This window comes from Macrobrachium nipponense, chromosome 26 (genome assembly GCF_015104395.2).
Source record: "Macrobrachium nipponense isolate FS-2020 chromosome 26, ASM1510439v2, whole genome shotgun sequence".
Taxonomy (NCBI): Eukaryota; Metazoa; Arthropoda; class Malacostraca; order Decapoda; family Palaemonidae; genus Macrobrachium; species Macrobrachium nipponense.
Window position 1 is genome coordinate 58604047 of NC_087215.1, and position 12517 is coordinate 58616563.

At 37.0% G+C, this 12517-nt stretch overlaps 1 protein-coding gene across 1 annotated transcript in view; it reads left to right on the forward strand.

The window, feature by feature from the left end:
• The window catches only part of LOC135199842 (putative sodium-coupled neutral amino acid transporter 11), a 203011-nt gene extending 191932 nt beyond the window's left edge, over positions 1-11079 (forward strand). Inside the window, exons 6-10 of the mRNA XM_064227980.1 lie at positions 2463-2564; positions 5089-5233; positions 5805-5892; positions 9031-9281; positions 10093-11079. Coding sequence (XP_064084050.1) covers positions 2463-2564; positions 5089-5233; positions 5805-5892; positions 9031-9281; positions 10093-10338 — 832 coding nt within the window. The 3' untranslated portion in view covers positions 10339-11079. The remainder of the gene's footprint in view (positions 1-2462; positions 2565-5088; positions 5234-5804; positions 5893-9030; positions 9282-10092) is intronic.
• The last annotated feature ends 1438 nt before the right edge of the window (positions 11080-12517 follow it).

The window sequence follows — 12517 nt, forward strand, 5'->3', positions numbered from 1 at the left end:
CGTACCCGGAAAAAGTACACAAACCCAACTGTTAGTCCACCGTGAAAACATATTCAAAAATATGAAAAGCGGAAATGAAACAGATGTGGTTTATTTAGACTTTGCAAAAGCTTTTGATAAAGTAGACCATAATAATATTGGCGAAGAAAATTAGAAAACACAATATCGTGGATAAAGTAGGAAGATGGTTAAAAGAATTTTTACACAACAGAAACAGATAGTTATTGCAAACGACGAGAAATCGGATGAAGCCAAGGTAATATCCGGTGTGCCGCAAGGTACGGTGTTAGCTGCAATACTGTTTGTTATTATGATTGAAGACATAGACAATAATGTTAAGGATTCGGTAGTGAGTAGTTTCGCAGATGACACAAGAATAAGTAGAGAAATTACTTGTGATGAAGATAGGAACGCTCTACAAAGAGACCTTAACAAAGTATATGATTGGGCAGAGGTAAATAGGATGGTATTTAACTCTGATAAATTTGAATCAATAAATTATGGCGGGACAGAGAAAGAAAGCTATATGCATATAAGGACCTAATAATGAGACCATCACAAATAAGGAAGCAGTTAAAGACCTTGGGTGATGATGAATAGGAACATGTTATGCAATGATCAAATAGCAACTCTGTGGCAAAATGTAAAGCAAAAATGGGAATGTTGTTACGGCACTTCAAAACCAGAAAAGCTGAACACATGATTATGCTTTATAAAACATATGTTCGTAGTCCACTTGAATATTGCAATATGATATGGTACCCACACTATCAAAAGGATATTGCACAAATAGAGAGTGTACAAAGGTCCTTTACAGCTAGAATAGAAGAAGTTAAGGACCTAGACTACTGGGAAAGACTACAATTCTTAAAAATTATATAGTCTAGAAAGGAGAAGAGAACGCTACATGATAATTCAGGCATGGAACAGATAGAAGGAATAGCAGAAAATATCATGGAACTAAAATATCAGAAAGAGCAAGCAGAGGTAGATTAAATAGTGCCCAAAAACTATACCAGGAAAAATAAGGAAAGCACACAGGACATTAATCCACTACGGCGCACCAGCATCGATAATGCAGCGTCTTATTCAATGCGTTGCCAGCTCATCTGAGGAATATATCAGGAGTGAGCGTAGATGTAAGAATAAGCTCGACAACTATCTAAACTGCATCCCAGACCATCCAAATTGGAAGATGCAAAATATACCGGAAGATGTACTAGCAACTCTCTGGTAGACATTAGAGGTGCCTCACACTGAGGGACCTGGGGCAACCCGAACAAGATGTAAGGTAAGGTAAGGTAAGGTACGTAGGTTGAATAAATTTGGTACTTACAATGTAAAAGTGACGTTTTTTGAAGACGGGCCAACTTACTCAGAGAAAAGGTTTCGAACGCACTAGTTACGTAACTTATGACAGCATTTCTTCCCTCTTTCTCGATGGATGATTGGCTATACGTAACGAAGGCTAAACCTCTGGCAACGATGACATACAAATTTAAATACAAGTACAGCAGTACAACTTTATGAACTCTGGAACCTCTCCACTGATAAATGTCATAATGAACAAACTAACAAAATATGTTAATAAATACAAAAACACTTCGATTATTAGTCTAACTCCCAAAATAGGTTTCCTAAGAAATTACAGTCTACTTTATAGGTTACAATCAGATTGACAAGATGTAGGGAATAGTTGGTAATTTTCAAAAACATAGTAGACAAGGCTTGATTTGATAACCTGGCTATATCCAAATGTCAAGCAAATTTTTTACTTTATTGGGATTTCTACCTATTTACTGAAAAAAAAATAGCCGGCACCGTATATTGGCTTTAAACCTTCACCAATAATATCGTCAGAATGATAACCATGAGGCTCCACCCACTTTGGCCTCGTTATAATTCAGGATAACACTGAAGGCTACCATGGCTATAAAATCAAATTTCTCGAGTAGTTGTAAGAAGTGCTAAAATGATCCTCAAGGATCCCAGCAGTTGGCCTAAACGTTAATTCATGTATATTACTTGCTATACTGTTGCGGCACTACGCTAGCAACTGATACCCCACCCACATCTATGTATCGTTCCGCCATTCATAAAGTCTTTGGGTTTCAGAACCGATGGAGTTTCTGTCTGGTGGATGGGCGGGGCAACATTTCGTCAAAGGTGTTTACCTTGCTTACGTAATGAATGTTTTTCGACTCTTGGCTCGTAATCATTGGCCATGGCGTCGGCTAGATCATTTTTACTCTATAAAAATTAAAACTATCGGGTTTAGGTTATTGATAATGCTGACAAAATTTGTGTGTGGTTGTAAAATATACATATGTCAACTTTCAGCTACATCCGATGCTTTGACAAGGAGCAAAGTCCAAAAAACCGTGTTACAGAGACCCTGAATCTCATAGAAGTTCAGCCATTCATTCATTCACTTAACGTTTTCGTTTTCTTTTCCCCAACAGAAATATCACCCGACTGGCCAAAATCTCTCTCGTCTCCGTGCTCATGATCGTCCTCATTATGATCTCTATGATGGTGAAGTTGGGCGAAATGAAGGACACAGTGTAAGTGACATCCTACGATTATAATATATATATATATATATACTATATATATATAGATATATATATATATAATATATATATATATATATTATATATGACTGTAAAAACAAAAATTTCTGTAACAACAGAGTTCCATCTAATAAAAGGAGCCCTATAAAAAAAAAAACACCAAAAATAGTGTTTTTTATGGGCTCCTTTTATTAGATATATATATATATATATATATATATATATATATAATATATATATATATATCATATATATATAATTATATACTGTATATATTATATAGTACATGCATACATACATATATATATACTATATATAATATATATATATTATATATATATATATATATATATGTGTGTGTGTGTGTGTGGGTGTGTATGCATATTTTTACACTATAACTTATTATATATCTATACATATATGTATATATACATACATATATATAAATATATATATAAAAATAAATACATAGTCCATATACACATACTTTATATATATACATGCAAATATAAACATATATGCGTCCATATATATATACTATATTATATATATATATATATAATATATATATATATAACATTATTATATATGTATGTATATGCATATATTTACACATATAGCTTATATATATATATAATTTATATATATATATATATATATAATATATATATTAATATAGAGGATATATATAATATATATATATATATATATATACATATATATATATGTATGTATATCCATAATTTACACATATAGCTTATATATATATATATATATATATATATATTATAGAGATATATTATATATTTATATCTATATATATATAGATGTATATGCATATATTTATACATATATCTTATATATATCTTTATATATATATATATATATACTACTATATATATATATATACCCAGAGTAAATCTAACAATGGTCGCTGCCACATTCATACTTTAACTGCTGACTTGTCGATGGGCTTCCTGTGTATAATATTTCCACAGACTTCCCAAACAGAAGGAGCATCAGCAGCACGTCGAACAAACCCGGCCCCCCTCAAAACGAGGCGCCATTCACCTTCCAGACCGAAAGACTTCTGATACCTCCTTCGTTCTACCAACAGAGAATTTTCTTAAGTCTTCCTCGTCTCCTCTCTCTTTTTTGACAACTATCTGTGATGAAAACTTCTCCACCTCCCAAGACCTTATAAAATCCCTTTAAAACATTTTTACCAAAACCTCCTTCAAACAGAGGGCCTCGACGAGGAGTAGGAGGCATCGAGTGAGGGAGGAGGGATAGGGAGAGAGAATTTGACTCGCTGGTAATTACTGGACTTCCCTTCAGTTGGCTTATATTGAGAGCTGAAACTTCACTGGCGAATATCTCATTCCCGACAGACAACAGATTTTTCAATATGCATGAACACAATACTGTTAAAGCAGCGATGCTGAGGGTGTCTCTAAATTCATGACCTTTGCAAAAGAGCGTGCCAGGGTTCTCCTAACTATTTCCAAGCAAAATATTTTGTATCAATATGGTTTCAGCATCACCGCAGACAGCTGACTAATGTTTGTTTGTATGGTGTTTTTACGTTGCATGGAACCAGTGGTTATTCAGCAACGGGACCAACGGCTTTACGTGACTTCCGAACCACGTCGAAAGTGAACTTCTAACACCAGATATACACATCTCTGACCCCTCAATGCAATGCCCGAGAATCGAACTCGCTGCCACCGAGGTGGCGGGCAAAGACCATACCAACCACGCCACTGAAGCGCTAGCTAACTAATGTTAAAAATGCGACCGGGTTAATTTGTGAAAATAAATAGAGCCAACCAAGAATGCCAAGATAACAATGATCCTCATCTTCATGTAAAACTAATCAATAATAATTATTGGTCCATCTTCCTCGTTCCATTTACCCTTAAATGATTTTCTATCACATTTACTCTCATCTTTCCCCTCTTGCAAACATTTTCAGACATTTTTTATCAGCTTCTGCAGTTTCTCTCCTCTATCATCACATCTACACCAAACTTTGTAGATTCACATCAACCGTGCATTTGATGTCTAGGCCAGTCCCTTACGACGCTCCTGATTGGCTGTTGATAAGCCAACCACAGGGCTGGAAACTCTCAGTCTCTCTCGAGCGTTCACCTAAGTAGGATGTATGTTCCGCCTCTCCTGAGGGATACTTTTGTCAAAAGTATCCCTCGGGAGAGGTGGAACATACATCCTACCCATGTGAACTCTCTCGAGAGACTGAGAGTTACCAGCCCTGTGATTGGCTTATCATCAGCCAATCAAGAGCGTCGTAAGGAACTGGCCTAGACATCAAATGCACGGATGCTGTGAATCTACAGTAGTCACTCTCCCGTCTACATATCCTTACTGACGACTTGTTTCCACTATGAAAAAAAAAATGACTCTTCAATCATAAGTGATGCTGGGAGCTATGGCCTTTTGTCATGTACGAGACTGATCAGAATGAAAGAATGACGCTGATGCCTTCTTATCGCAGACCCCCCACAAGCGACGCCTTTAGTTTCGGAGGCTCGAATCTGGCGTCGGCCGTTGGGATCATGAGCTTCGCCTTCATGTGTCACCACTCGAGTTTCCTGGTTTACGAATCGCTCGCCGATAATACGCAAGAGAGATGGAACAAAGTAAGTATGGACCGTTTCAATTAAAAAAAACAAAATCAGAAGCGAAAAAGATGAATAGATGAAATTACTCTTTCACTGTTTAAACTCAAAGGACTTAGCATCTGTCTGAGTGGGAATCAACAAATGTTTTGGAGAGAGAGAGAGAGAGAGAGAGAGAGAGATTTATTATTCAAAGTCAAGGGTTTCAGGAAATACTTGAGTAGGATTTATCGCATATAAACATGAGAGAGAGAGAGAGAGAGAGAGGGAGAGACTAAATTTTTTACTATTTCAAGTCAAGGGATTTAATAATTACCAGAGTGGGATATTGCACATATAAGAGAGAGAGAGAGATTACTTATTATTTCAAGTCAAAGGATTCAGGAACTACTTGAGTAGGATTTATCGCAAACAAACGAGAGAGAGAGAGAGAGAGAGAGAGAGAGAGAGAGAGAGAGAAGAGAGAGAGAGAGGAACAACTTCTGATCAATGAAGATAAAAAACATTGTTATAAGTACATAAACCGCTCTTAATAACATAAATTCATCTAGCCTTTAATACTCTTCCCCGCACCATCTTCGACCCTCAACAGACAACTCACATCTCCATCGTTTCTGCAGCCATCTTGAGTCTGGGGTTTGCCGTGTCAGGGTATGTCACCTTCACAGGTCACGTGCAAGGTAAGTCCCAACTATCATTATCATTATTATTCATTATGACGAGCTTGATGGAGCGGGCTAGGCTGCGCTGGAACCCGGCGCTGTCCGTCACGTCTCCCATACCCTCCCGATCACCTACCGTTTGTCCGCCCCGGTAACCAGAAAGACCCACTCGGATTTTATCATTATTATATTATTGGAGAACCGAAAGGAGCGTATAAAAGTTAAAAGTTGAATGAAAGAAAGGAAAGCAGCTGGGGGCAGGAAGGATGCTCAGTAACCTTTACAAGGCATACTGTGGACGGTAGCCACACCCGCTAGAGGGGCGGGGCGGGGGTGGAGGAGGGTTCGTTCATGGAGTTTACATTAAATCACAGTGACATCGGATTCATGCATAGCAAGTGAACGCCAACATTTTGGTTCAATAAAAGATGAAGAAAATGATGTTTAATTTTCGTACGCCCGAATGTTAAGGACGTGAAACTAAATACACGTTTAGTGAAATAAAAGATGTTTTGGCGTTTCATGAAACAGAGGAAAAACAGGACTTTACGGAACTGGAAAGGGTGTAGAAATAATGTTTACCCAGACACAGAAAGTATGTTGAGGATAAATAGTCAAAATGGGGTCAGTTCTGAGATTTTGTAGTGTTTGATGTACATAAATTTAGGAGTGAATCTTAACATATCGAATTGTCTTCAAAGATGGGAGTGGTCAGTACTTGTATGGGTGACCGACAAAGAAAGTCAAATGGCATCTCAACGCGATTTCCCTAAAAACGACAAATAAAAGGTAATTCCTTTTATAGGTGAACCTAGTTCCTCGTTGGACGAGTGGTTTGCGCACTCGGCTACCAATCCGGTGGTCCGAAGTTCGATTCTTGGCTGGGCCAACGCGGAATCAGAGGAATTTATTTCTCGATATAATGTGGTTCGGATCCCACAATAAGCTGTAGGCCCCGTTGCTAGGTGACCAATTGGTTCCTAGCTACGTAAAAATGTCTAATCCTTCGGGCCAGCCCTAGGAGAGTTGTTAATCAGCTCAGTGGTCTGGTTAAACTAAAATATACTTAACTAATAGGTGAACCTCTCCCGTTAGGAGTCACAGCTTAAGGTGAAAAAATGGACATGTAGACAGATAGAATATCGACCTACAGTGAAACGAGAACCGTGAATTCAAAGAAGAGCAATCCCTGGAGCGCGCGTGCGCGCGTTGTGCCACTGACAGCATAATTAATGGCAACTTGAAAGATGGCGTGAAAAAACTTCAGCCTCACCATAATGATCGTAGTCAGTCAACTTCATCGCTCATTCTCACGGCCTTTTGGAGGAAAAATGAAGGCACCGCGCGGTGTTAAGACATCATCATTCATCTTTTGGCAAACAGCTACAATATTCTAGTACGTCGATAAAAGCGTATTAGAATAAAAATTTCAAATGCAAATCGTCAGTCTTCAGACAATCCTTTCACTGCTAAGTGAACAAAGTTCATTTTCATCTTGCGACGATCCAATAAGAATTGTTATATATACTACATACACACACACACACACACACACACACACACACACACACATATATATATATATATATATATATATATATATATATATATATGTGTGTGTGTGTGTGTGTGTGTGTGTGCGTGTGTATGTATATATATATATATATATATATATATATATATATATATATATATATATATATATATATATATATGGGAAAATTCAGTCAAATCACTATTGGCCATCCCTTCAAAAAAGTGCAATGAAATCTTTCAAAAACTATTTGAGACATCTTGTAGCCCAAGTAAATTTTGTTTTATTAATTCTGCCTCTCAAAATCTTTACTATTCCATCCTTTGAGGTGCCTTCTGAATAGATAGACAAACGAAACACAAATAACAGGAATGACTATGAGCATGCACTCGGTCTAATTTCGTTGCCAGAAATAATGATTTGGTCTGTCACGTGAGCAGCCAAGCGATGTTCTTATCATGACTTAATGAAGACAGGTAATGAACTCAAACACATCCAAAGTCTAAATAAAGAGGGAAGGTTGAATCTAGTACAAACTCACAGCTGAAGCAAAACATTGGAAATCTGGTTAAATTCTTAATTACACACACACACACAAAAGTTAGTTCATGCGTCCATCCGTTTTCTTTCCCTTTAATCAAAATCTCTTTTGAAGACTGTCCGTGGTAAGCAACCCTACACGCTATGGACAAATATTAAGCAGAAAATTCCAATTCCGTTGATTATATACCTAATAGGTCATTATCTGTGTCTGTCTGAGCGTCAGTGATTGAATAAAATATCACAAGAACATGTCATTGGATTGATATGGAATTTGCTGGAAAAAATCACCGAGTCACTCCCAACACGTGACAAACTTTAGCTGGGTGATGCAAAAAGACTAAACCACCTAGAAATGTTAGCCAATGAAAATCTTCGCCAAGTTTCATCAAAAGCCATTGATCAGTTCGCGAGTAATCTTTCTTTCTAACAAATTCAGAAACAAACCGTACCGGAGTATATCATCTACCGATTAAAAGTGCCTCTTGAAAATAAAATCGCGGAATTGTAAGAAAGTAGAAAAGTCTTCAAAAGAGATTTTGATTAAAGGGATAGAAAACGGATGGACGCATGAACTAACTTGTGTGTGTGTGTGTGTGTGTGTGTGTGTGTGTGTAATTGAGAATTTAACCAGATTTCCAAGGTTTTGCTTCAGCTGTGAGTTTGTACTAGATTCAACCCTCCCTCTTTATTTAGACTTTGGATGTGCTAACTATGGTAGAATTCAAGCGGATCTCACAAACCTTAAGCTTTCTATTCAAGTGAAATGACCGTTGACACATTATATAATCTCAGGTGCGATGACGAGTACTGCAATGAACAATTAGGCATACCCTGTTATTACTATTTTTGTTCAATCCTTTGTCTTTATTTCAACTTATATCTCCCGACTCTGATCTGAATAACCTATAACTTCGAAGACAAAGCACTGAATCTGGGAGTGCAAGATCCAAAGCAACTTGTCTCAGTAACAAAACCCTGTCTTTAACCATATGTGCCTTTCAATTACCAACAATATCAAGATCATTCCGATATAATACCTCCGTTCTCTCACCCCCTCCCCCCACCCGCAACCCCCGCAGGCGACATCTTCGAGAACTACTGCTGGGGAGACGACCTGATGAACGTGTGCCGGGGCTTCTTCGCCGTCACCATCCTGCTGACGTTCCCGATCGAGTGCTTCGTGGCCAGGGACGTCCTCGAGACAGCGTTCTTCCAGGACTACCAGCCCCAGCCGTTCTTCCGCCACGCCGTTCTCTCCGTTCTCATCGCCATCCTCTGCATGCTGTTCTCCTTCACCACCGACTGCCTGGGGATCGTGCTCGAGCTGAACGTGAGTGGAGGGCGTTCCTCGCTTCTAGTCTCTTCGGTCGTTCTTACTAGAAGGTCTCATAATAATAATAATAATAATGATGATGGTGATGACAGCGATGACGTATGGGATTCTTATAATGCATATGAATGTCACAGTTAAAACTTACAACATAATCATTTATTATTATTATTATTATTATTATTATTATTATTATTATTATTATTATTATTATTATTATAGGGAAGAGACCTTCTACGAGAGGAGTAGCGTTGAAAATTATAGCTGTTTTCACATTTAATTTGTAGAGAATCTTCTGTATTCGTCGAACAATCATCTTTCCGTCAGTAAGCAGCTGATAGATCAAGTTTCTTAAGGACATATCGAGATCTCTGTCGTCCTAGGTGAATTTCCTCTGCTGTGTCGACAGCGCACTGGCAGAGTCAGCTATGAGACTGCAAAAGCAATGAATGTATCCCAATTCATTCACTTATTGGCTGTCATAGCTGACCGCTAGTGCGCTGTCGACACGTTAGAGGAAATATATCTCAGGCAACAAACATCTGTATATGTCCTTAAGCAACCACGCCTACCAGCTACATGCTGACGGCAAGAAGATTGTTAGACGAATAGAGAAGACTCTATACATTAAATGCCGTGGACACAGCTATTTTTATTAGTATCATTATTATAAAATAAATCATCAAATTTTTACATTTCAAGACTCAACTTTGTAAATTACAGCAACAATGATAACTATAATTCATTTCCAGAATCTAAACATTTAAAACTGAATACACCATGCCGCTAAATTCCTCTGCCATCCTTACAGGGAATAATGTGCGCTGTTCCCCTAGCCTACATCCTGCCAGCCTTCAGCTACATCCGCCTTGAAGAAGGAGGCCTTTGGACGCGAGCCAAGCTTCCCGCCTGGGGCGTGGCGCTCTTCGGCGTCGTGTCCTTCGTGGTAGGGACGGTGTCCATCATCAGGAACATCGACGTCCTCTCCCAGTGCTCTCACGGCGTCCAGATGCCTTACTGCTTCCAGGAGAAAAACGTCACCACGGCTGAGCTCTGAAGGGCTTCGCCCCTGAGCAATAGCACGGCTGGAAGTGCTAGGTACGCCTTGGTTGCTGAAGGCTGAATTTCACTGGAAAGTCTGGAGCAAAGTAAATCTGCGTTTATCACAGTCAGTTGCTCTGTTGATGACATTCCCGACGGTGTTACACTGGAAAGGGTTCACGACGCATAGCCCAAACGCACCCAAAATTCAATGGCTGTCTTTTCCTGTGGAGTAAACTTTTCTCGATTCAAAATATGAATATTATTATTATTATTATTATTATTATTATTATTCAGACGATGAAACCTATTCATGTGGAACAAACCCACAGGGGCCACTGACTTGAAATTCAAGCTTCCAAAGAATATTATGGTGTTCATTAGGAAGAAATAAGAGGAGTTAAAGGGAAATACAGAAAGAAGAGTTCCCACTTATTGAAAAAGAAAAAAAATGAATGAATAAATTAACAAGGCCTCATTCCTTCACAAATACTAGAGTTATCCAGTAAATTGGAGCTTAGGCTCTATTACACGTCAGATAATGCAATCAGAATTTCAAATAACGCGAATGAGCAATTGATAAGGTTAGTTTGGGGATTAAGAGGTAAAGGAGAATCAATGACAAAACAGATCATCTGTTTTTCCCGTGGAGCGGAAGAGATTCATATGTTTTTTTTTTTTCTTTCTTTTTTTAGTTGTGCAAGGATTTTGGTTAAGAGACATGCGTACGTAAGTTCGTTTAATTTATAAAAATGGCAACTAGTCACTGTAGGTATATATGTAGTGATAGATATATATATATATATATATATATATATATATATATATATATATATATATACATACGATTTTTAATTCACGAAAAGGCAAAAACGTGATGATTTTACCGACAAAGTTAGACACGAAGGAAAGACTGATACAATGCGATGCTAAGTACTTTCGTTTCAAGGTAAGTTACCCCCCTTATAAGTATATATATATATATATATAGTATATATATATATATTTTATATTTATAAAGACAAATGCCACGAAGGAAAGAGAAACATATATATATATATATATATATATATATATATATATATATATATATATATATATATTACATATATATACATATACATATATGAGTGGAGTATGTAGGCTATGCTTTTCCAAGAACTTATACAGTCCAAATTCCCCATATTTCGATAAACTGAAGAAACTCTCTTTTACTCTTGTGCTTAAGTAATGGAGTACAAGCAATCCAAACCATTTTGAGAGCAAAACAGGTCGGCACTCAAAACCGATTGCACGGTGGGGTTTTACTGTAAAAGGTGGGTGAATTTGAAATACTCTAGGCTAGAGACATGTCGAGTAGTAAGTCATAAAGACTTATGATACCATTTACACATTCTTTCTCCTCTTCTTCCGGTATATGCCTTCTGGAAAGACACTGGAAATTGAATTTTTGTCGTTGCTTTCTTGACTAGCAAAGGGTAAATAACTAATAAAGGAAAAATAACGAGATGATGGTGAAGATGCTGACAGTGTTGTCATCAAGTGAAATATCTCCAGTAACATTTATGTCTGTCCGCCAGCAATATTGTATATAGGTACGTGCACCGTACACAACATATACACAATATGTATGTATATCTTACATGCATATCATATCATATGTATGTACGTATGTGTATATATATATATATAATATATATATATATATATATGTATATATATATATATAAGTACATACTAGTGACATATCATATATAGACATATATATATATATATATATATATATTTATATATGCGTGCACATATATGCATATATATATATATATATATATATATATATATGTGTGTGTGTGTGTGTGTGTGTGTGTGTACCTATGCATGTATGTAGTATGTATTAACTGTTTTAGCTCTTAATCAATCTTGTATCTGCACCGTGTAGTTTAGACAGCTTCTCACCTTCCAAATAGACTCGGTTTAGCTGCTTTTGTACATCAGCAAACAATATGTAATGGTGACTGGTTTCATTCCAAGATATATATAAAATAAACAGAGTGACAAACAGTGTAAACAGTGCGAAAATATAATTTTAAAAATGTGAAAATATTTAGAAAATGTGAAAATATTTAGAAAAATGTGAACATTTCGAAAGATGTGTGAACATAAACAGAAAGTTGTCTATATATCTGCACAATTAT